Source organism: Populus alba, chromosome 2 (genome assembly GCF_005239225.2).
Source record: "Populus alba chromosome 2, ASM523922v2, whole genome shotgun sequence".
Lineage (NCBI taxonomy): Eukaryota > Viridiplantae > Streptophyta > Magnoliopsida > Malpighiales > Salicaceae > Populus > Populus alba.
In genome coordinates this window covers 16771349-16797894 of record NC_133285.1, presented here as the reverse complement: position 1 = coordinate 16797894, position 26546 = coordinate 16771349, and the positions used below count along the sequence as shown (strand labels likewise).

The 26546-nt window shown below is 31.9% G+C and overlaps 2 protein-coding genes and 1 long non-coding RNA gene across 3 annotated transcripts; 1 reads left to right on the top strand and 2 right to left on the bottom strand.

The window, feature by feature from the left end:
- The first annotated feature begins 7501 nt into the window (after positions 1-7501).
- Positions 7502-16159, top strand: LOC118042678 (aconitate hydratase, cytoplasmic). The gene is made up of 20 exons (XM_035050395.2): positions 7502-7976; positions 8220-8324; positions 8441-8601; positions 8683-8775; positions 8995-9180; positions 9393-9554; positions 10069-10213; positions 10307-10449; positions 10537-10593; positions 10715-10794; positions 10943-11018; positions 11926-12111; positions 12302-12369; positions 12467-12585; positions 12680-12801; positions 13470-13568; positions 13664-14143; positions 14535-14633; positions 14757-14999; positions 15669-16159. The coding sequence occupies exons 1-20, from the start codon at positions 7682-7684 to the stop codon at positions 15735-15737; spliced, it is 2988 nt and encodes a 995-aa protein (XP_034906286.1). The 5' UTR covers positions 7502-7681; the 3' UTR covers positions 15738-16159.
- A 3868-nt stretch (positions 16160-20027) lies between these two features.
- LOC118042677 (uncharacterized) lies at positions 20028-20767 on the bottom strand. The gene has a single exon (XM_035050393.1). It carries the CDS (start codon positions 20704-20706, stop codon positions 20248-20250), a length of 459 nt encoding a protein of 152 aa, XP_034906284.1. The 5' UTR covers positions 20707-20767; the 3' UTR covers positions 20028-20247.
- Positions 20768-23923: 3156 nt separating this feature from the next.
- On the bottom strand, positions 23924-26045 carry LOC140955330 (uncharacterized). Its single transcript, XR_012169293.1, has 2 exons — positions 25819-26045; positions 23924-24419 (listed from the first exon to the last, which is right to left on the bottom strand). It is a non-coding gene; the product is annotated as an uncharacterized lncRNA (long non-coding RNA).
- Positions 26046-26546: the final 501 nt, after the last annotated feature.

Sequence of the window (26546 nt, the reverse complement as noted above, 5' to 3'; positions counted from 1 at the left end):
AATTAGGGACTAAATTAAAAAAAAAATATTAAGAAAATGGTAGAAAAATAATAACCAAAAGAATAAGGACCTAAGTGGAATAAAAAGTTAAATAAAATAAGATATTGAGGGACAAGATTGAAAAAAAGATAAATGAAAAATAGAAATAAAAAAAGAACCAAAAATAGATAAAAAATGAATGCAATAAAATGATCAGGGATGAAATTGAAAAATTAATAAATCAAGAAAAGGATAAAAAAAACAATAGAAAGAATGAGGACCAAATTGAATGCAAGAATCAACTTAAATAAATTTTGCAAGGATGAAATTGAAAAAAATTTAAAATTCAAAAGGCATCAAAAGGAAAACAAAGAGTAATTAAAAGAATAAAGGTGAAAACTTATAGGAATATAAATTAAAGGACACAAATATTGCTTAGATGGACTGCGAGAATTTCTAAGTCAAAATAGGAGAAAAGGAGGGGAAAAAAGCTTATCGAAGACCAACCATGTCTCCACCACAAGCACACGTCATATTGGTAGAAAAAGGATGATGCACTGATTCTAACACCACATTGGATGATGGAATTTAGTAATTGAACAGTTCGTACACATTGCCTAAATGATATTGGGATCGCTACACGTTGACATATGCGTCGATAAATTTTTTTTTAATATTTATTTTAAAAAAATTACTATACAACTCCTAGGTCAACCCAAAAATAAAATAAAAAACCAAAAATACCCTTGAAATCATGCTTATAATTTTTTATATATATATTTTTTTTAATGGTAATCCAACTGTTAAAAAAAAAGATAATATAAAAAGCCTCATGTGTAAGTTTAATGTTTTTTTTTTCTCTAAAAGGCACAGGCATAGTTTTATCACCCAAATAATAATAAAAAAGTTAAAAAAGCTCTAAATACAAAAAATATACAACCGTTTTGCTTTCAAGGACAACAAAATCATCTCATTGTGAAAAAAATATGCGTGACCAATTTATCCTCAATCAATATTACAATTTTTAATGAATCCCCTTAAAAAGATGATTTTATCTCAATTTAATAATAAAAAAACTATTATTTTATTGTTCCGGTGAACTATAAAATATATCTACTAGAGTCAAGTGAAACACTGATGATTTTTAAATTTTTGTTAATTCAGATTTAATCTAATAACCAGGTAGCTTGAATTGATTGGTTGATCTGGTTCAATAAATAGAGTTACAATGAATACTGGTCTCCTACACATAGAAATAACAAAAGAAAAATTCGAACCATCTAGGTGGTGGTCCAGTGGTAAGAACTTGGAACTAAGAGGTTTGCTCCCTCTATGGTCTTAAGTTCGAGCCCTAGGTTACTCATATGATGGCCACTGGAGACTTACATGGTCGTTAACTTCAGAACCCGTGGGATTAGTCGAGGTGCGTGCAAGCTGGCCCGGACACCCACGTTAAACTAAGAAAAAAAAAAAGGAAAATTCGATTGTCAAATTATATTTTTTCTCCATAATTTAAATCACTGCATTTCTTAACATTATCTATTTTAATTACAACATAAATAAATAAAAATCGATTTTTAAAACTACCCCCTGACATTGCTTGACACAAGGCTCTTTGCCTATTATGCTCAGGAATTAAATAAGTTCTAGCCTTATGATACCTACCCGACGGGTGTCAATTTAAGTGGTTATTCTTCTTCTTCTTCTTGTTTTTTTTTTTGATAACCCAAGATGTTTGAATCAGCTTACACGCATCACAACTAATCCTCTGGATCCATTGAACATCCTACAAGCTCAGTAAACATGTAAGACACTGTGTAGATGACAAAACATGCACAATAAAATTCAAATTCATATGCAGTGAAGGGAATGAGCCAGATCTCTCAGTATTCAATTTAAGTGGTTCTTAATACTGTGTGATGTATGTGTTAACATTATGTTTAGAGAGTGTTTATTTTTAAAAATTAAAAATTATTTATTTTTATTTTTATTTTGTTTAAACTAATATTTTTTTGATATTTTCAAATTATTTTAATATATTAATGTTAAAAATAATTTTTAAAAAATAAAAAAAAAATATTATTTTAATATATTTTAAAATAAAAAATATTTTAAAAAACTATTATCACACTTCCCAATATTATTAATATAATATAATTTTGAGGTCGTTTTTGTCTGGCCAGATTTCTTGGCCTCCCACACCATGGGAAATCACTTGCACATCATGTTCTTAGCTACAGCCTTCATGCGCCGTCACGTTAGTTTCTTAATAAAACAAAAAAGGTTTTCAGCCCAACGGCTGTTTTTTATAGAGTTACATTAACTTGTGTTGGTAACACATGATGTTTTTTTAAAGAATTATTTAATTTAAAATATATTAAAATGATATTTTTTATTTTATTTTTGATATAAATCCATTAAAAACTTCAATTTTTGTTTTTTAACTATAATCTCAATTTTAATTTTGAAAAATTAATTTTTAATCAATCATCATATTTTTCAGAAATATTTTGCATGCACGAGAGCATGTGAGAAGCTTTTATGTTGTCGATATATGGTAAAATTATAAATAAATAAAGTTTATACTTTTCAAATATTATTGGCTTGGGGTTTTTTAATTCAAATATTCTTGTTTTTTAAATTTTTTTTCATGTATGTGGTATTATTTTCAAGTAATGATTTTGGACTATAATAAATATATAAATACAAGAACACAAGAATAAATTATCCACACCAAACAAGTGGATAAATACATACTCATTATATAAAGATCAGATTGTTATATTTTGGATTTGTGTTTGTCCGCTCTTATAAATTATAATATTGATCACCAACCTTATTTCATATTAAAAACTAAATCTACTGTGGCTTCATACCTCAAGGGTTGGGACACGTCAGCGCAAAACCCCACCACTTCAATATTCCATCATAATTCATATAAAAAATAATAATAAATTGAAAATTATTTAAAATAAACAAACATTCATTCAGGGTTCGAAAATGATTCTCGAGAGCTGCTAGGATGAACTGAAAGTTGCTGGAACGGAACCTGGAAGTGGTGGCGCGTGGGAATCATATGCTGGTAGTTGACAAATGAGTGGGACTACGGTGTTTACACTTCACACTCCATCGCCAAACTTGCAAAAATAAAACAACAAGCCCAACCACACTCTTGTTATGCTGTACTTGTCATGGTATTTTAGCATGTATTGACACCAAGTCTCTTACAAATGCTTTTGTGTACTTTTTTTTTGCTTTGATTTTTCTTTTTTAATGTTGGCGATGACACAAGGCTCTTTGCATATTCTGCTCGGGAATTCAATAAGTTCTCGCCTTATGATGATACCTACCCAAAACCGCCCAAAGGGGGTCAATTTAGTTGGTTCTTAATACTGTATTCAACTGGAATTGTTTTCTTTTAGTTGAGTCATCTTCCTTGTTAAATGTACTTTATGCTCAAAGAAAGGGCGGATCCATGGCTGATAGTAATACTGGTCTTGGTCCATCAAGGTCCTTGTTGAGATAGGATGCATTCATCATCAAGAGTGGTATCTATTGTGCAAAAAAATGGTGGAAACAATGAGGCACACAATCTATTTGACAAAATGCTTCACAGAAAGTTAGTTTCTTTTAACACTGGTGTTTTGGTACTTGCATGTTGGGAAGGCTGATGAAGCTTATAAACTGACTGTTATATTGACTCAAAGAGACTTATTTTCATTTTAAGTTGACCATTTTGTTGGTTGAAATTGCTTGGTATATAATAGAGAAGAAGAAGAAGAAGAAGAAGAAGATTATTTTCATTGAATTTGTTTATTTATTTTTATCATGAATTAAAAACAAAAACTTGAAAAAATGACCTCGGAAGAAAAGGATGCAAAAATAGCGGCAAAGAGAAAAAGAAGATGCAAAAATTATAAGGGCATTTTGGGTATTAAATCAATCACAGTGGAAAAAATATAACATTTGAGACTTTTTTGTGTCCGAGTTCGTAAATTTCTGACTCATTATGTAAAGTAAAATTAATTATATAAATAGTAAAATATAATTTTACTGTTTATAAATATTACAAATTATATTTTAATAAAAATAATGAAGAGAGAAAAAAGAAGATGCAAAGATTATAACGGCATTTTGAACATTAAATCAATCATAGTAGAAACATTTGAAATTTTTTGAGAATTTTTTTTTGTTGTTCAAGCTGGCAAATTTCTGACTCATTACATAAAATAAAACTAACTATATAAATAGTAAAATTTAATTTTTCAAAATAGGAAAAGAATATTATTGTCCTCATAACATAAGAGGTTCAAGTTAATTTGTTTTTTTTTATATATACTTTTACAATTATAATTTTCTTTTTATTAATGTGGGTGTCTGGGCCAGTTTGTGCACACCTTGACTAATTTCACGGGTCCTGAAGTTAACGACCATATAAGCTTTCAGTACTATCATATTAACAACTACATGACTTAAATATAAGATTATAAGAGAAACAAACCTTTTGATCTCAAGCTCTTACAACTAAGAATGTGTATGATTTGGAGGTGTGGTGACTTTTTATCAAAGATACAATATCATTTAAACACAAATCACACTTTTAAAAGCTATAAAAACATGCTTTTTATTCAAAAAAAAGCACAAACTACCTCCCATTTAAACACTCTCTAAGTCTACCAGATATTCAATTATAATTCTTTTCATGTTGTTGTCAATATGGAGCTGGTGAGCTAAAGATAATAAAAAAAAAATTACTCTTTTGAAAATAGAGAGGAGGAACTCAAGTAGTCTACTCCAATTAAACTATTAAAGAACAAAATGAGTTGAAATTTGCCAAGATTTCAAATGTTATTGGAAGTTGCAAGGAAAAAGACTTTCTTCGTGGCAATGTTCTGGAAATTCCAGTCGAAAACTTCAACCAGCCATCTCCATCTACCGCTTACTTTTCAATAAATTGAGCTGAAAAAACTAATTTTTATATTTTTAAAAAAGTTTAATTTTTTAAAAAATTAATATACTTTTATGATATTTTTAAATTATTTTAATGTATTAATATTAAAAATAATTTTTAAAAAATTAAAAAAAATTATTTTAATATATTTTAAAATAAAAATATTTTAAAAAATAATTTCAGTCTAAAAACGTACACTCAAAAGCAAAGCAAAGGTGGGAATCTCAACTTTCTCTGGCAAGAGGAGACAACTCTGTGTGTTTTTTATAGAACATTGACCCTTCCTTCGTCGCCCCACGAGGCCACGATCCTTCCAATGTCAATATAATTTTCTTTTATTTATTCCCATTTCTAGTAGAATAATATAATTCTGAGGTCGTCTTGTCTCGCCAGGTTTCCTGGCCTCCCACGCCGTGGAAAATCACTTGCCCATCATATCCCTATAGCCCTTCAAGCGCCGTCACGCTATTTTCTTAATTAAAAAAAAAAGTTCTCGGCCCAACGGCTGTTTTTTATAGAGTTATATTAAACTTGTCTTTGATTACACATGATATATATTTTTTTAAATCATCAAAATACATTTTAAAAAATATTCAATTTATTTTTTTTAAAGGAAAATCTTTTTTAAAAGTAGATTTAACTACGTAAACAAATACTTTTTATACCACCCCTAAACCACTTCTAACCTAGAGTAAGGTATAGATCATCAAGGTAAAGATTAATTTATTTTTAAAAAAATATTTTAAAAATATCATTTTAATAATTTATTTTTTAAAAATAAAAGAGTTTAAAAGCTTTTTATCAACTCAAGTCAGTTTCTTCTTCTATTTTTCTAACTTGAATTGGTCAGCCAGTCAGTTGGAGTTTTGTAACTACAGCTTTTTTTTGTCACATGGTTCTGACTATGTGGCATATTATCAGTGGACCACGTCAGCAAGCTTCACAATAATGTGCTACTTGAAAATCCCCGAGCCACCGCCACAACTAGGGAATGCAAGGGGGATAAGAAGATGCCACCCTAATAATCCCCTGCAACCACATCTATCAGGTTCACACATCCCTTAAAAAATCAAGGATTCTGTTTTACTGACGTGGAAACTAACCATTCGTTGAAACGTTTAGGCGAGGTCAGACTGCATCGCAGAAAAATCAATGCCTTCATTTGTTCCGATTAAACATAATTTCGCGTCTAAAGTTTATTCGGAAAAATTAATTAGTCCTTGTAATTTAAGAAACCAGTACCTAATCCCTGTTCTTTTAAATTATTTGTAATGTAATCCTTTTATCAATTTTATGTTCTTTTTTCATTTATTTTATTTCTTCCTTTTCTCAAAATAGAAAAAAAGCACGTGAGATGAGAAAATTTGATTAAAACAATATATAAATTATTAGATAATCCTAGTATAATGCACTCATTCCACGTAAAAATGTTATAATACTTTATAATTTCAAATATTTAACCATCATGTGATGTTTATTTAAAGTGTAGCAATATTTTTATCATTGTGTTTTTTTTTATAATTAATATTGTTTAAGTAAATAAAATTGGTGTAGCATGTACATCACTAATGAGTTCATTCAACATAGTTTCATGTGTCATGTAATAATTGGTTCTATCAACAACAAATTACAGTGATTATAAGGCCATGCCTATTATAAAAAATTAATAATTAAAGTAACATTTTAATATGAATTTATCTCCTCTTATTTCTCTTGTTTTCTTAATAACGGAATAAATTTAACTTTTTTTATTTGATACAAAGTGAAACGTAAAAATAATAATTTTTTTATTTTAATTTTACCCAAATGAGATATACATACATGAAATAGCTAATAATTTCTCGTAAATAAATATTTTGTAACAAAAAAAAAGCATTAAATTTTCATTTAGTGCTATTTTTGTGTATTGATACAAGTTATGAGTGTGGTTGTGGTTGATTTTCAAAATACTTTTCATGCCGAAATGCATCAAAATGATATTTTTTTATTTTAAAAATTAATTTTGAGATCGGCGTATCAAAAACGATTTAAAATAAAAAAAAATTATTTTTAGCAAATAAAAAACATTTTGAATTTTTTGAGGACACGATTTGCACCGCCGTGTTCCCGAATGATGTTGTTAACATCATAAATATGTTTGGTTAAAAATAACTTATTTAAAATCAAATTTTATTGAAAAATTAAGTCAGAATTTTGATCTAATAATTTTGATTTTAGTTTTTAACTTATAGATTCTAACCTATAATACATATATTATTCAAAAAAGTTGATTTAACTCATTTTCATAAATCATGTTTCTAATTTAAAGTGATTTTAACTTATTTTTACCATACATTATTTATGAAAATAATTTTTAAATTGTAACTCAAAGCTAAAAGTCACTTTCATAAGCCATATCAAATGTACTCTAAATTAAAAATGGGAAATACTATATAAAGGACCAATGTCTTTATTTGTAACATTTCAGGGGCTAATGTATTACTTTTAATAAACTATAAGAACTGAATTAGAACCAACTCTCCTAGTCTCCCTTCCTCCCAGCCAGAGCTCTGAACCAGTAGTATATTAACGTTCTAGAAGAGAGCGGCACGCAGCCCTAGGTCTTCCAGTTGCTCCCCACACGCCTCTCTCTCTCTCAAATCATCATCAATCAAATCTCAGAAACAGCCATGATTTGTTGTTAGCTTCCTCTCTGCAATCTGAGCTCATCATCTAATCCTTATCTGGTGCGCTTTTTTATGTGAAATCATCATGCATATAACAGGCCTAGGATCAGCCTCTTCAATTCTTAGGGCTTCCAGGGCTAGGTTTCCTCCTCCTGTCTCCAAAACTTCCATTCTCTATTCTCCTAAATTTTCTCCTTCTTATTTGACCACTAATAACCAGCTCCGATCTTTGAGCTTCTCCTCCGCTGTTCGATCCCTCCGCTGCTCGTACCCTCGCTGGAGCCACGGTGTCGATTGGCGCTCTCCTGCTACTCTTCGCCACCAGATCAGAGCCGTTGCTCCCGTTGTAGAACGCTTCCAGCGAAAGATCGCTACTATGGGTATTCTTCATTCTCATCTCCCCCAATAATCATCTGTTTCGATTTCTGTAGTTAATTATTCTAGCTATAGAATTTCAGGGCAAATCATTTTGCCGTTTCAGAAATGATTGATTTTTTGTAATCGGCTGGTTACTTTCTCAGTACTGAAGTGGATGGTTCTTTTTATCGAAGAACCTGCTTTAATTATTAATTATTAATGATCAAATAATAACAGCACTGATTAAATATGTTTGATTTCTTAAGCTCATGAACATCCTTTCAAGGGAATTTTCACCAGTCTCCCCAAGCCAGGAGGCGGCGAGTTCGGAAAGTTCTATAGCTTGCCTGCTCTTAATGATCCAAGGATCGGTATTTTCCGCAACATTTGTGCTTCATTTTATTTGGGTTGTCAAATTTAAGTCAACTTAGCAAGATAGCTTTGACTGTATGTGATCTGTGATGTGTGTTTATTGTGTCAATAACAGAGAAATTGCCCTATTCCATCAGAATTCTTCTGGAATCTGCTATTCGTAATTGTGATAACTTCCAAGTAACAAAGGGTGATGTTGAGAAGATCATTGACTGGGAAAACACAGCTCCGAAACTAGTTGAGATTCCGTTCAAGCCTGCTCGTGTTCTTTTGCAGGTATGTCTGAAGCTTGAGAAGGCATACACTGTTTTGGCTATGATAATGAATTTGTGTTTGATCTGTACGTTTTGTTTTCAGGATTTTACTGGAGTACCAGTTGTTGTTGATCTTGCTGCTATGCGTGATGCTATGGCTCAACTTGGCGGTGATTCCAACAAGATCAATCCTTTGGTGCGAGTCTTTTTTTTCATTAAGTTTGCTACAACTAAAGTTGCTTTGATTTATTATAATCAGTTTTTGTTTAAAAAACGGTGCTAAACACCTTTCCGAGACAAGCCTGGTAAATATTGCTGCCTGTATGCTTCTGGAAATCTAAAACCTCTGTTTTCTGTCCGATCTCATCTTGTTCATTGATCCTGATCAAATTCTGGAAATTACTTTGTTTTGCAGGTTCCTGTAGATCTTGTCATTGATCATTCAGTTCAAGTTGACGTGGCAAGATCAGAAAATGCAGTGCAGGCAAACATGGAGCTTGAATTTCATAGGAACAAGGAAAGATTTGCCTTTCTTAAATGGGGTTCCACTGCTTTCCAAAATATGCTTGTGGTTCCTCCAGGTTCTGGTATTGTTCATCAGGTATAATATAAAGGGGTGGTGTATTTAGTGTTCTGAGATTTGACATATTGGCTTATAACTTTCACTTCCTTTAGCAAGCCAATTATATCCCAGTTTGCATGCTCTTTACTTTTTAATATAATTTCTTATGGTAGTTGATAAATAACTAAAAACTCAGACTAAGCATCGAATTTATTTTTATTGATGTACGGTGGTTGCATACTTAATTTCAGGTGAATCTTGAATATCTTGGACGCGTTGTCTTCAACACTGATGGTGTTCTCTACCCTGATAGTGTGGTTGGAACTGATTCTCATACAACCATGATTGACGGGCTAGGAGTAGCTGGCTGGGGAGTTGGAGGTATTGAAGCAGAAGCTGCAATGCTTGGCCAGGTAGTTAATGTGATATCTCATGGTCAAAAAATATTTCTCCAGTGTCAATGCTAGAACTTCCCAAAAGATAACTAGCATGTCATCTTAAACCATGTTTCTATCACAGAAGAGTATGAATGCAAAGGGGAAGAATTTGCATTTTATTTGTACGCATTCTTAACTTATTTTGTTTTGGGATTCCTATAATTTTTAATCAGTGTATATCAGCATTATGTGGTTAAGTTTGGGCTCAGGTGCATGTTTCCCATATTATGCGAGCGCTACTAATTTATCACTTCTATGGATGCTTCTTTTTACTACTTATATAGTGTTTCTTTAATACTCAAGCTGTACTAGCTGTGTAGTGTTTCTTTAATACTTAAGGTGAATTTGTTTTTGTTTCACATATTATGTATGAGGTTGGTAGTGCATGGATGCTTTGGGATGCTATTCATTTTCCACTATCTTAAATAAGTGTGGAGGAGAATTATGCTATGATTTTGTCTCTTAACATTATACTTTCTCAAATTGACAGCCCATGAGCATGGTGTTGCCTGGTGTTGTGGGCTTCAAGTTAAATGGAAAGTTACACAATGGTGTCACAGCTACTGACTTGGTTCTGACGGTGACTCAAATACTGAGGAAGCATGGTGTTGTTGGAAAGTTTGTTGAGTTTTATGGTAATTTGATTCATTGAACTTAATTGACTTAGCTATCAATTGCTTTCTCTTGTCTATTTTGGATGATGATTTCATATTGTCTGTTTCCTGCAGGTGATGGAATGAGTAAGCTATCATTAGCAGACAGGGCTACTATAGCTAACATGTCTCCTGAGTATGGTGCCACTATGGGGTTCTTCCCAGTGGATCATGTTACATTACAATATCTCAAATTGACTGGAAGGAGTGATGAAACTGTGAGTCTCATTTCTTGTTTCCAACATATAGTTGTTTGCAATTTGAAATCTATACTGGATGCTAATTGATGGGTCTTCTTTTATTAGGTGGCAATGATAGAAGCATATCTCCGTGCAAACAAAATGTTTGTTGACTATAATGAGGTAGAACCTTTTGCACCTTTTTCAATGTTTATCTTTCTTCTGAGCGTTTGATATAATCTTTATTTTGTTATTTAACGTGCAACTATGGAATTATTAATTTTTCCCTCACCAATTAATTCAGCCCCAACCAGAAAGAGTGTATTCATCCTATCTACAATTGGACCTTGTGGATGTTGAGCCCTGCATTTCTGGACCAAAGAGGTGTGCACTTTTTTACATGCGATAACTTCCGTTCATCAACACTATCTCACACACTGACACCTTGTAGCTCATTTTCGACGACTTCAATGCAAACCTAACATATCCCCTTCGATTTAAAGCTCATCAAAGCATGTGTCATTCCTTGCAGGCCACATGATCGTGTTCCATTAAAAGAAATGAAGGCTGATTGGAATGCTTGTCTCAATAACAAAGTTGGATTTAAGGTTTGTTGTAAACCATTTCATTCAGTGTGGATAACTGATATCCATAATCTTTGTTTCCATTAGATCCAGTTGTCTAAAAATTTTAATATAATTTGTTGTTTCCCTGTTAAGGACTTTGATAAATTGAGTCAAAGGAAGCGCTTCTGCTTCATATCATAATGACTATATGATCGCCAGTGGTTCAGTTTCTGGATTTAATTGGTTCCTATAGAGTTCATAGTTATACTGCATCTTCTTCTTCTTTTTTTTTACACTGGACTGTGGCTTCTCTTTGATACAAGTTGGCTGGATCTATATGTCTCCACAGTTAAAAGCCATTGGATGGTGATTTTTTAGCCGAGAAAAAGATTGGTGGAAGTTTATGTTTTTCACTGAACCGTGAATGCTGAATCTGTATTTATTAATGTTGCTCAAATTTTCATCCTTTGCTGGATTTAAATGACACTCATCGATTACCTTTAGTTATGCTTTGTCCATTTACACAGCTATAATGAAATTTCCTAATCACCTCCATAACATCTGCCAGTAACAGCACCGCCTTTTACTTTGTTTGTCCGTCGCCTCTTCAATCACCAAGGAGTAGTAAGCCTCTTCCATCTATCCTACCATTTGCAGTTAGCTCTCAACCCTGACTTCACTGTAAATTCATCCATGATGTCCACACCCTATGTATGTTTGTATACAAAGGGGTAGTTTACTGGGGGTGTGGGTGATTTATTGTCATTTGCATTTCTGTAGGCAATGATAATTTGCTGCTGATAGTGAAGCAAATGTATCCAATCTTAATAGGGATTGAGTGGATTTGGATTCATTTTTATTTATTTTTTTGGGTAGAATACCATCGACGTGGCTCAACTTCTGATTATTGGTTTTCTACAACTAAATTTTTATTCTGATATGAAAACAGGGTTTTGCTGTACCAAAAGAGGCACAGGACAAAGTGGCAAAGTTTTCATTCCATGGACAGCCAGCAGAGCTGAAGCATGGTAGTGTTGTGATTGCTGCAATCACGAGCTGTACCAATACATCAAATCCCAGTGTCATGCTAGGTGCTGGTCTTGTTGCTAAGAAGGCTTGTGAACTTGGTTTAAAGGTTAGGCATGCATAGACTTCTTGTATTTGTATTCTTGAAGGTGCCTCCTCCTGCTGTTATGCCAATTTTCTTTCCCTGATCTTATCAATATGGCACAAGCATTTGTGTGGGCCTTCTTTTATTTCTAAGAATGTAAAAGCTACTGTAGAATTGAATTATTCTTTAATTATCATTTCATAATTGTCCACAGGTAAAGCCATGGATAAAAACAAGTCTAGCCCCAGGCTCTGGAGTTGTTACAAAATATTTACTCCAAAGGTACCTGAATAATTTGAATGGTTTCCTTTTAATTTTCCGTACCTGAGAGAAAAACATCAGTTAATTATGTTTGTTTTTTCTTTTCTGCATTTTGTAGTGGGCTGCAAAAATATTTGAATGAGCAGGGCTTCAATATTGTTGGATATGGATGCACAACATGCATTGGAAATTCTGGGGATTTGGATGAATCTGTTGGCGCTGTTATTTCAGAAAATGGTAATTTTGAGATTATGTCCATACCGTTAGTTCTTTGACCACGTCTGCATTTGAACTTCTCCTTTCTGACTGCTCCCTCACTTTCTCTTTACAGACATTCTTGCAGCAGCTGTGCTTTCTGGTAACCGAAATTTTGAGGGCCGTGTCCACCCCTTGACAAGAGCCAACTATCTTGCTTCACCTCCTTTGGTGGTTGCCTATGCCCTTGCTGGGACGGTATGTTTACCATTTACACTGTGCTTGTTATGACCTTGCTTTATATGGTTTAGGGAGGGAGGAATGCGAGTTAATTAATGTTAAAGGGAGCTAAGTGTTGACCTAAAGAGGAGCTGGCTAAATTTTTTTAAGTAGCAGTGTTGTTTTTTTCTCTCTGTCAAACTTATACCATGCATCACTTTTACTTACATTTAGTGTTGTGCCCCACTGGGATGTCTTTAAGAATATTCTAATTAAATTTTGTTCAAGATGTATTTTTGTCTTCACCAGGGCCCACTTGTAACTTCTTAAATCTTTCAACAACACTCTTTAACTCTTTGTGCCTTATACTCTTTACACCGTTACCGCTCTACCCTTATATATTCCATCCTGTTCTTTACACACCATGCCAAACTTTGCTTTAGCTGCCCCAAGTTCCCAATGTTTTTCTCTGTTATGCTATTAGATAAGGTTCGTTGATTACATTTTTGTTTTGAAACTAAGAGATGTATGGTGAAGGGTTTTTTCTTCGCAGCTCCTAATTTAACATAATTCCAATATTTTATGTTGAACATTCTATTTCATGTTTGCTTTACGGGGATCCAGTTTCTTTGCTGAGCTTCCATTGAAAATCTCATTCTCATTGTTGCTGCTCTTCATCAATAAGGTGACATGAAAATGTTTTCCAGGTTAACATTGACTTTGATACGGAGCCAATTGGAACAGGAAAGGATGGTAAGAGTGTCTATTTCAAGGATGTCTGGCCAACAGCAGAGGAAATTGCCGAGGTAGATACTGTCAACTTTGCTTGTACCTCTTGTTCTGTAATATGATGTTTTACTGCTAGAATGGACTGAAATTTACTCGTGATGCATTTTTTCAGGTCGTTCAATCCAGTGTGTTGCCTGCTATGTTCAGAAGTACATATGAGTCTATCACAAAGGGCAATCCCATGTGGAATCAGCTATCTGTAGCAGCTTCAACTTCCTATTCATGGGACCCTAGCTCAACCTATATTCATGAGCCCCCATACTTCAAGAACATGACCATGAATCCTCCTGGAGCTCATGGGGTGAAGGATGCATACTGTTTGCTTAACTTTGGTGATAGTATCACGACAGATCACATTTCTCCAGCAGGAAGCATCCACAAAGACAGTCCTACTGCAAAGTATCTCCTCGAACGTGGGGTGGATCGCAAAGACTTCAACTCTTATGGAAGTCGTCGTGGAAATGATGAAGTGATGGCTAGGGGAACTTTTGCCAATATTCGCCTTGTTAACAAATTTTTGAATGGGGAAGTGGGACCCAAGACTGTCCATATTCCTACAGGCGAGAAACTCTCTGTGTATGATGCTGCAATGGTAAGTCGCTTGGTATTAGATGCTGCACAATTTTCCATCTTGACTTATTTCTCCTAAATTTCACTCCTCCATCGTCAATATCATTCATTTATAGTTTATTTTGTGCTAACTGAAATAATAATTAAGGAATTCTAGATGGACTGTATATGCCTTTAGTATAGAAGTTCCCTTATGAATTTTCTTATAGTTCAGTTGTATGGGCTTAGTTGTTGCATACACTGATGGACTTGGACATATTTTAAGTGTCACGGACATGATATGTTTCTGCAATCTGAAGAGGTTTCCTGTGCTTCTGTGCTGATATATCCTTGTTTGCAAATAACCCATGTTTGTGAAATTAGATTTTATCATTTCTATTAATTAACTTTGAGTGATCAATCTACTAATTCAGAGGTACAAGAACGCTGGACTTGACACCATTGTTTTGGCTGGAGCTGAGTATGGAAGTGGAAGCTCCAGGGATTGGGCTGCCAAAGGTCCAATGTTATTGGTGAGTTTTTCCTTTCATCATTTCAGCTTGAGTAGGTTTTTACCCATCTGACTCTGTTTTGAATTTCAATGGTGTGGATGCACCCACCCGTGTAAACGTTCTAATGGGCTTCATTTGTTGTAGGGAGTGAAAGCAGTGATTGCCAAGAGTTTTGAGAGAATTCATCGCAGTAATTTGGTGGGAATGGGAATTATTCCCCTTTGTTTCAAGGCTGGTCAGGATGCGGACACACTAGGATTGACTGGTCATGAGCGCTATACTATTGACCTTCCAAGCAATATTAGTGAGATAAGACCTGGCCAAGATGTGACTGTCACAACTGACAATGGGAAATCCTTCACCTGCACAGCTCGCTTTGACACTGCGGTGATTCTCTTTCTTAAGCTCTTTATTATTTCAAGTTCATGTTTGATTAATGTTGGAACATGGGGATTGCTCAAGTTTTTCTTGGAAATCGGGGGAGTAATTTGGGGAATATATTAACTCAATTCAACTTATATGAACAGCAGGAACAAATTATCAATAGTATTTTCAGTCCTGCATAGTATTGGCAAACACTAAATTGAAAAATGTGCTCCTTTGTTGAGAACGGAGAAGAAATTTCAACAAAAACAAAAAAATGTCGTTATTATTGCTCAAGTTTTTTCAACATATGTTTCTAAAATGTTCCTCATTATTGTGGATTGTTCAAATATTTTCCACTTTTAGGAATATCAAAACACAGACTATCCGAACCTCCCTAACTTTATCATACTGAAGCACCTGATTGTAAATAAAAATCTCAACATTAAACTGGAGAATTTTGGCCTTGCGCTGTTTAGATAGCTGCTGGGTATATTTTTTCCAAGTCTCTCTTGGATGGCATGTATATATATCTCTACACGAGTAGTATTGGGTAGCATCCTGGTTTTTTTTTTTTGAGTGTGCATTATTGTGATTGTCATTAAAAGTTAGATGGAAGTGCTTGGCCACATCTTTTGCATGGTTGAAGGCCTCCTCATTTTTCTTAGCTGATGCCCTTAATTGCAATTGCAGGTGGAATTGGAATATTTCAACCACGGAGGCATTCTTCCATATGCTATTAGGAGTTTGATGAATCAGTGATTACTCCGTCACTGATCAAGGCCTTCCTCCCCCTGATAACTTTCTCGAGTCAGAAGAAAATAAGAGTTTTAATAAAAGGGAAAAATCCTTTTCGTGGGACAGGCATTTATTTTCACTTAATGTCTGAATGAATCGTCGGCCAGAGGATTGCTTCCAGAAATATGATTCTGTTGTTCCGGTGATTGCTCAAAACCTCCTCCGTGAGAAAGCGATTTGAAATGGCTTTCTGTAATAAAAATGTACTTCATTAGGAACGGAACTATAAATTATTGTTTAGTGATTTCGATACCAGCGAACAGTTTCTTTTCTTGGGCTGAGGAAATGTGTGTTGAAGCTGAAACCATGCAGCGTGAAACACTAGCAAATTTTGTGCTGGATAACAGTAATTTTTGCAACTTGAATATTGAATCATAGTTCGCCTAGTGTTTATGCTCCTTTTAAGTTCTAAAATAATTTAATTTCATGTCATGAGTTTCATGTTAGTGTTAAGTCTGTTTGCAGTGAGAATTTCTTCTTGACAATTATGAAAGTTTGGAGCAGTGGTAGAAAAGTATTTTTTTATTCGAAAATATAATAAAATAAATTTTTTTTATAATTTTTTAATATATTAAAATGATTTAAATATATTTTTAATTTTAAATAAAATTTTTAAAAAATTATTTAGAATCGTGGTTTGTATTTTGCATTGTATTTCGAAGTGCATGTTTAGGAATGTATTGTGGGTGTTTTTTTTTTAATACTTATTGTGATAAAATATTAAATTTATATTTTTTTATATTATTGATGTGTTAATATAAAATATATATTTTTTAAAAATAATACTTCCTATGTATTTATGTATTTTAAAGGAGAAACATATTTTAAAAACCAACTTGTACCAAGCAAAAAGTATCTCATATAATATTAGCTAGGATATTATTAATAGAATATTTTCAATCCTAAAATCTTCAACCGATATCCGAAAAATATTTAGTATTTTATGAATTTTCAATCGTTTGAAATCCTTGCAAATAGGTTGGAAAAACTCTTCAATGGATTAGTTACCGTTTATCGTAAATCATTCAAATTACTAAGTTGAAAATTATTTTGCTGCATTTAAAGAGGCTGGTACTGTCTATTGGCGTAAGTATCGTTTCAAATTATTTATGAACTGGAATTCTGAAACATTCCATTGCTATAGATGTTATTTGGCAGTATTTGACATTATGATTGAAAAGTCTTTTTGAAAAACTTTATTTTATTTATTATTTTGTTTTAAATTAATATATTTTTGATGTTTTCAGATTATTTTAATATATAGATATCAAAAATAAATTTTTATAAATAAAAAAAAATATTATTTTAATATATTTAAAATAAAAACACTTTCAAAAATCAACTATTACCATACTTTTCAAGCATCCTCCAAAACCAGCTGACCCTCCTATCCTGTGGTGTGGTTGCAAACTTTTGAATTAAGTAAGTTTAGAGTTTTAAAAAAATTGATTTTTTTAAATTTAAAATAATATTTATATATATATTTAGATTATTTTGATGTAATGAAATTAAAAATAAATTTTTTATTTTAAAATATATTTTTTAAACAAAAATAATATTCACAACAACTATGATTAGGATGCGTTTAGAACCTGCATGCGACACACTCTCCTATTTCATTTCTTTCCCTTCACACCCGAAATGCCCCTCAGCAGCCATTGTTGCCATTTCCTCGCTGGCTGTCCGAGCGTCAAAATCGATGGCTAGTAGACTTGAAAACTCGCCTGAGTGAAACACACTCTTTCTTTTTTTTCCCCTTCAAATTGTTGATGGTATGAATCTTGATACTTGTTTCAGGTACCTCGACATCTGGACGGAGTCGTGTCTCAAAGTAAAATGGGTGGAAGATAATTTAGTGTGGCCTTGTCCACCTGATGTCCTTCATCGAAATCTTGTTTAATTTTAAAAAATAAAAATAAAAAAATATTAATTTAACTTTTTATTTTTTATAAAAAATATATTAAAATAATAATATTTTAAATTAATTTCCAAGTTAAACCGGGTTAATTTGTCCAATTTGTAACTAAGATCATGATGCTAGTTGAGTTTAATATTTCTAGTTTCTTAAAGTTATTTTTTATTTAATTAAATGATTATAAAAATAAAAATTTACAAGGACAACAAATAAGATTATTGAAGAGAAATATATTTTTTCAATCAAAATTATTTTTTCTATTCATGTAATATTTTATTTATTTTGACAATAAAAATCATCATTTATTAGTAGCATAATTCATTGAATAAAAAGCAAAAAAAATTTAGAAAAAAAATTATAAAAACTATAACAATTTGAAATAAAAGAAAAACACATATATTTTAAATAAAAATAATTTTTTATTGATGCATCTTTTTTTTAACTTAAAAAAAACATGTTTTTTTTTTTTTTTTTTTTTTTTTTTTTTTTTATGAGAAGCATTGTTTTTTAAGTAGAAACTCATGATGATGATTGTGAAAGCAAGCTTCATTTAAAAACTTTTAAAAAATCAATCATCTCTCCATAACTATATAAAAAACAAAAAACAATAATAAACTTGAAAAAAATATAAATAATTTACAATTAACAATAATAAAAAAATAAGATATTTTATTTCAATTCAATAATGAGGAGAAAATTATTTTAAAAATTATGTATATCGAGCCAATACATAATTATTCATAAATTAATTAATAATACCATCATAAAAAAATTCCTAATCTTCTTAAAAGCAACAACATAATTTTTTTTATTTTTTATAATGAGTATGTTTTTTGAATAAAAGACAACAATAATTAAAAGAAAAGTTTGTTAATAATATCAATTATTTGAAATAAGTATAAAAATATATTTTTTAATTTAAACTCAATTTTCTTATTAATGCATCTCTTTATTGATTGAACAAAAACATGTTTTTAATTGTCAACACTGTTTTTTAAATAAAACCTATCATGATCTTTAGAGCAAGTTTTTAAGAAATATTAAAATGATATCTCAATATCTTATATGTGATTGAAAGAAAAAAAAATAATAAATATGATAAATTCAGGTAATAAATTTATTAAAAACCTTTAAGAACAAAAATTATATTTTCATTGAATATTTATGAGTAATTTGTTTTTTTTTTTTTTTTTGTATATTAGGTACATAATAATTGAAAAATAATTGTTAATATTCCCATAAAAACCTATTACATTATTTAAGAACCATGAAAAAATTGAATAATAATTTAAATATGATGTTAAGCATTTTTTATAATGCATTTTAATCAAAATAAAAAAAATAAAAAAATAACCATAGAATAGGACCAGACACTTAGGCCTAAGAGACGGGCCGCACCCTTTATCCAATTAAAAAAAAGTGCCACGCGCACGCCTAGCCTCTTTTTTTTTTTTTTTTTTTTAAATTTGTATTTTTTTTATCTTTTAAAAGTAGATGATGTGTTGGCAACTTAAGATGAAAACCCTACTTTTCAATCTAGTTTAAAATAAAAACATCTAATAAATAACTATGAAATTTCAATAAACTAAGTTCTCAACTCAAAACATTCCTAAATCAATTTAAAAACACAAAACTTTAATAATAAAATAAATTCTTTCTCAACCTTAATCTATCTTTTTCTAGTGATATAAAATCTCAAAAACATCTTAAAGATACTTTTAGAGGAATATAGTGACACTAAATTTAACTTTTTTTGTTCCCAAAATCTATCAAACTTTTCGTTTTCTCTCTTCTCCATCATTTTATGATGACTCTCTCTCTCCTCATAAAATACAAGGACATGAATGAAAAATTAACAAATAAAGTGTAGGACTAAAATGTAAGAATCTTAATTAACAAGGAACGAAAATAAAAAAAAAACTTTGGAGACTAAAATTTCAAAATCTACACCTCAGGAAAAAAAAGAAAAAGAGTCCGATTTTTATTTTATTGTCGAATTTGATCCTTTTAGTTTTAATTTATTTTAATCAATAAAACTAAAATTTATTTTATCAAATCAAGCATTAACTTAGCATATAATTTGTTTTTGACACTACAAGAATCTATAGTAAGCTAATCAAAATAAATTATTAGACCCAACAAAAGTTAACATAACATGAAAGAATAAAATAAAAAAAAACCCTCAATGACTGAAACAAAAAAAAAAAAAGCTTTCAAGACTCATCGAAGCTATAGTGTTTTTCCTTGTAAATGGTTGTGGGTAGGATTAGCAAGTATGGAAACTGGATAAGAAACAAAACCAAGTATAGAAATGGATTGGACTTATGGGAATACATATCGAAAAGTTTGAAACATGCACCCGTATATATAGTTTATTCACTGCAATTACACAGGTAATTTGATTGCTGTTGGACCTGTACAGTTGATGATCGGTGCTGTTGATGATCATCCAGTAAGAAAAAAACCCTTACCGTTTGTACTAAATTCTCAAAACAACAAGTATAGATGCTTTTACAGGGATAAATTAATAGAGTTAATGGCAAATTGATTACATGTTCGCTAACGCTCCTCTGGAATGCTACCCAGCACCGGCTTCCAGCTGCTGCTACTCATGATCACACCGCCATCGCTACTTGCTCCAGCTTGATCAGTCCTCCTCTCTCTCAACCTCAATGCGCCTATCATTTGCTCCACAGAAGAGTAGTTTATGTTCTTCCTAAAATCCAAGATTTGCTTTAACTCTTCTCTAGTAACCAAAACCCTAATCCTCACAGCACCACCACCTTTAGATGTCGTTGTCTCACCCATCTGGCCATCTTTACCAACATTAACCTCTTCATCTAATCCTAACCTCACCGTCGTGGCCTTGCCACCTTCAGCATGTTTATGGCGCTCTATCTTGGACGACACCAAAGATGTTGCAGTCTCTTCGATCATGAGTTCTTGATCTGCTTCACTTTGTTGCTCCAACTCGGCATTTTGTGACACAATCTTGCTACTTGTCACGCAGTTCCCCATAAATGAAACCAGGAAGTGTTAAAGAAAAGATGGAGGCCAGGGAGAAAAAGATTAAGAGTAGTGAAAGCATAAATAGAGAGAAAGGGAGGCTTGAGGAGGCGAAGCACATGGATAACCGGGTGTTACGCCGGGTGTTCAAAAGAAAAAGAAGGAAATTAATATATTTTTTTCTCAGCTAGTCTATTGGCTTGTGAGAAAAACATATATTTGTTCATCCTTTTGGGCCACAACAAAGATTATTTAAGCATCACGAGTCAATCATCTTATCTCAGGTACTCCCTTGACTTCTTGACTCAACTTAATTTGAGATTAATATCTAAAAAAAATATTTTTTTTGCGCATCACACATCAATGTGAAAATACATTTTAAAAATAATTTAAGGAAATAATTGAATCTTTGTTAACGTGTATGAGTTGATCTAAAATGTTTCTTTTTTCAACCATGCAACAAGTGAAGTTATGCGCATAAAAATAATAATAAAAAAAGTCAAATGTCTCTATAGCTTAAAATAAATTTGTAGCGTCTACATATCTAATATTGTTTATTGAGATTGTTCTTTGTTGATCCATCCAAAGCATTTTTTCAGCTTTGCTAATTGACAAAATTTGTGCTTGGTGAGATTTGACCCTAATAATTATCAATGTTACCGTCTAATTACGCCTGTTTTTCAGGGCTTGCATGTTGATTATCTCAAGTTTAAGGCCCTCTAATTGCGCTCGGGCTGCCACAACTTTAATCTGGAGAAATCTTTATCACGACGCTTACTGGCTTACTGCTAGTCTCTGTGCAAATCAGGCAGTATCCAGTAATTCATGTATTTGTACTTGCATTTTATACTGGTTTATGATCTAAACTGCCTTTTATAATAAACCAGAGGATTATGATGTTACTCCGATTAAAAACCTGAATTGATACGTGATCCATGTTGGTTTAAAAACTTTTTTTTAGACTAATTTTGAGCCTTGTTGTTATACTTCGGGTTTAATAGTTATGATTTTAGAATTCTCTTGTAAAATTAAACTTAAAAAAAAAAAGATAGAAAGAGAAGAAAAACATATAAATTGCGCAGCTTGTAATTATATAATAGCAAAATGTGGTAAGCAGCGAAAAGTTGACTGCCTTGGAACTGGCCATATAAATTGCAATCTTATAAAACGGTACGTTCTGTTGGTTTGAGCCAATCATCGACCTACCTGTTTGTATTCATAAATTAACTTACTGAGTTATGATTCGAATCTTGAATTAGATTGATTAGGTCTGTTTGGGATCGTTTTTAGCTATTCAAAAATATTTTTTATTTAAAAATACATTAAAATAATATTTTTTAAAAATTAATTTTGAAATGAAAACATTAAAACAATTTTAAAACATAAAAAAAAATTATTTTTAACAAATTTCTTTTTTAAATTTGAGGAAACACGTCTTCAAAACGGACTCTAAGAATAAAAATAATAGATGTAACAGTGGGAAGCAAAAATCTACTCCTATCATCACTCAGATCGAACACGCAAGAATTACAGATGAGCAAATCTAAACAACAACATTAACGTGGTATTATTGCCCTAGACTTTTCTAGATGAGTACTTCATGCACGTAGTTAAACAGTAAAAAACGGCAAAAGTTTCAAAGTCTTATCCGGGGTTGAAAATTTAGCCATAAAAAAGATAGCTACGTATCAAACTGGGAGATCGTATGATCTAGTGCATGTGAAATGTCCTTCAACTTCTAGGGCACAAATCTGAAACTTCTGTGGAGGTGCACGATACAATCATGCCAGATTACTTTAAAGGATCGTCGTCGTTGAATTATACCAGGCGCTGACGCGTTTGAACAGGCAGATGTTACAGGCATCGTCTTTCACATGGGATTAGGTGACCAGTTCCTTGGTTTCTCACGAATGTGGAGAGGAGATACTATGCCTTTGGTTGCATGTGGGAGATGACCCATTTGTGCCTGCTACAATTGCTCTCTGCAGTTTTATAATGGAAGACAACGAAGAAGATGCATGCATTGGACAAATCTAAAACTTTCATATCACGGGGTGATCCAGATGAGTGTTTACGTGTAGAAGTAAACACAAGCTAAAACATAATATATATATATATATATATATATATATATATATATATATATATATATATATATATTATTTTCTCCAATTAACAATTGTTTTCACCAATTATTTTTGGTAATGGAATAACAACGTTCATACTTAAAAGCTGAGTAAGTGATTAGCAGCTGTAGTATTTTTCATTGTTAGTGGTGATTTTAAAACATCAATTTTATTTTAATTTCTCATATTGATTATAGAATAATTTATGTATCAAGATATAATTTCAAATGCTTTACATCACTTGCAAATTCTTTTACTCAATGCCTTTTGACCTTTTATTCTTCAGAAAACATGCATATTTCTTTAATCAAATATAAAAATAAGAAATCATATGAAACATATTTAAAAGAATTCAACATGTGAATATAATAAAAAAAAATTGGATTAGATAAATATACCATATCTAATAATTGAAGATTGATTATTAGCGTGACAAATAAAACTTCAATTGAATTTAGTATTAGTCATTTGATAACTTTAATTGATGGAACTAATGAAAAAAATATATTTTTATTTTATTAATTATAGAAGTTTTTTTTTTTTTTGGATAATGGTACCAAATAATAATTATATAAAAGAAAGTTAAACTAAAATTGAAAATAGCGTATGGCAATAGTAATTTCATTTGTCATGAACAAAAACAATTAAGAAAATAAATAAATTAGACACCTAAAGCATAAATGCTGTCTAAATAATACTTGAAAAGAAGTAAAACGAGTTAAGAAAAAAAAAATAAAATAAATACAAGGACAAATCTTGAAATTCAAAAATAGATTGGAGTATAAATGCAACTTCTTGTAATTTTTGCAAGAAATCTCAAGACCAAATTCAAACTTAATATTATATATGTATATTTCATCACATAATAAAAAATCAATTAGATAAGTACATTTTATCACATAATATTGATTAAAAAATAATTCATTGCATCAAATTAAGGACTAAAATGAAATTCTCAATGCATCTTTGCTTCTTTTCCACAAATACTCGTAAAACTCTCTTACAAAAAGCAATAATCAAAACTTAGCCACATACAACCTCAAAGGTCCCATGGTCATAACCTTAATTGGGACCTGGGAGTTTGGAAATACAACTTGTAATCATTGAATAGAGAAGAGAAAACAAATAAAAGAGAAGGGGGAAAACTTACACTGCTTGGCAATGTAACAAGTGACTGTTAGTATAATACATTCCACATTGTTGATGCATACAAATGAGCAAAACCCTGAGACGACAAAATAGAATGAAAGAAATACAGTTATCACTTCTTCTTCCCTGCTTTTCCTTCCTTTAATCTTGTAACTTCATTGGCATACCTCAAACCCTTACCTTTATATGGTTCAGTGGGTCTCCATCTCCGAATTGAAGCAGCAAACTCACCAATGGAGCACTTGTCATTTCCACTGACAACAATCCTGGTGTTCTCTTACACCTTCACTTGTAGGTCACCAGGGGTTGCCATCCTAACTGGACGAGAGAACCCCAGACTTAACACCAAGTCTTTTCCTTCTATGTTTGCACGATAACCGACACCAACTAGTTGAAGGTCTCTTCTCAAAATCGTTAGATACTCCCACCACCATGTTGTTGGTAAGTGTCCTGTGTGTATCAATTTGCTTAAGGGTTCAAAGTAAGGCATAAAAAGAAGACCTTAGCGAACATTTTCCGAAGCAGGTATCGATATTTCTGTATTTAGTTTCTCCTGTCCTTGATGTCCATATCAGTATAAAAAGTTTATGAGAAAATCCTTAACAGATACTGCCATGAAGATAGGCACTTTGGGTAGATTATCAAACAGCTAGCGGTGTTTATTTTCTCATACAAATCATGCAGCTCTAAACACAAACAAGCAGTATCAATGGTCATGAAACAGGGCTGCTTGATTTGCATCTAAGGGTTGACACTATTACATTATTGTCAATTGGTACTTCTACAGCAGTTTCTAGGTTCAAGCATCCTAAGTGAAAAATGCTATTGTTTCAGAAAACAAAGTCAAGGACATTTTGTTGGATCCTATATCTATTACTTTCCCTTCAGAATGCTTCAGAATGCTTTTACAAAATATGAACTCATTTTCCCTTCAGTTATATACATAACAAACAGATTTCTGAGATACAAGACCTCTTACGTACTAGCTATTTATACAAGTATGCAAATAGTTAATATGACCCAATAGCTATGAGCACTACGTTTCTTCTTTTGGCCATTTTAGACTTAAGATACAAAAAGGAAATACCTAGTAGCTACATCATTAATCCAAATCAATAATAACACACTTTCGTATTCTCATACCTCCTCTTGTAATACACATTTATATTCCTAACAGCCTACGAAGCTGAAAATCAGCCAACAAATTTCTCAATCAAGTTACATTTGTACTATTGAATTATATGATTCCATTATGTAGTACAACAGCAGTATTCCAGTTTCATTGAAGACGAACAAGAGCACTCATATAATATGGGAAAGACCACCGATCAACAAAAACCAACCAACAAACTTCAACAGATAACCCCTATTATCCAACAAGTTTCAACACCCAAGATATCGTAATCTTTTAGAAAGCACTTAACTTATATTTACCAACAAAGCAGGTTAGAATGCAATTGCTGCTCTTCGTAATCCATAAACCACTACTTCTTATGCCCATATTCGATGCATAACACAAGCCGACTCTTAAATACTTTCGTACTGTGGTCATTTCCCTTCAAATCATTAACATGTTTGCAGATAGCATACCTAGTTGACTCAAAAACTTGACACTAGACAATGAGACACAAAGTTCAGTCATTACAAAGCTTCCAATTAAGCAAACCCATGTAATAATTTCTAGTTTTAGCCCAACCAAATCATTTATTTCAAGAAATCTTAACTTCTCCTTAAAGAAAACCAGCATTTTGGTTACCAAGAACACCCATGACACAAAAACGTAATGTGCAAAAAACCCTTTAATAACGTATGATAGTTGAAAATGATAATAGAGCGTTAGTTTCTTGACCTGGTCTGAAAAGAAAAGTGATTGAAGAAGAAGCCATTGTCAAGATGTTTCCAGCATCAGTGAGCAACTGTTTCGCTAGTTTTGATAAGAGAGGGAGAAAAGGGCCTCTCCAAAACGACCGTTTCTCCAGCTATTCTTCAGAATGGCGAAATTACCATCTCTATGGAGATTGAAATCTTTGCTATAGTTCCTTTTCTTGTCTGGACATTTCTACCCCGATCCTAGTGTTCGGTTCTAATGGCTGATGAGGTAGCATTTGATTGTTATCGTAAACAGAGAAAAAAGAGATAATAAAGATAAAAATATATTTAATTAAATAAATTAAAATAAAAAAATTATATTATTTGAATGGATCAAATTGCTTTTTGTAATGAAAGATGCTATTCTCATTATTTCAACAATCATCAAAAGATTTTGATTAAGTTTACTAAACTATCATTTGACTAATGCTTGCAATGGACTCCTTGCCCTAACTGATTTAGATATTATCCATTATCCCTTATAGGATCCATAACATTGCTTCCTGATTACTCAACTTTTCAATGATAACTCATAAGAAGGACTATTACTGGTTGGCGCATGTGCATTGATTACAGGAGATTTAATTCAATGACTAGAAAAGATCATTTTCCTTTACCTTTCATGGATCAAATCTTAGAAAGAGTTGTAGGTCATGAATTTTATTGTTTCCTAGATGGCTATTTAGGTTACAACCAAATTGAAATTGC

Bases quoted from the DNA above. Each gene is read 5' to 3' on its own strand.
- LOC118042678 (XM_035050395.2), top strand. From the start codon at position 7,682: ATGCATATAACAGGCCTAGGATCAGCCTCTTCAATTCTTAGGGCTTCC. The intron at 9,181-9,392 runs GTATAATATAAA...ACTTAATTTCAG, and splicing joins GTTCTGGTATTGTTCATCAG to GTGAATCTTGAATATCTTGG. The intron at 13,569-13,663 runs GTAGATACTGTC...GCATTTTTTCAG, and splicing joins CAGCAGAGGAAATTGCCGAG to GTCGTTCAATCCAGTGTGTT.
- LOC118042677 (XM_035050393.1), bottom strand. From the start codon at position 20,706: ATGGGGAACTGCGTGACAAGTAGCAAGATTGTGTCACAAAATGCCGAG.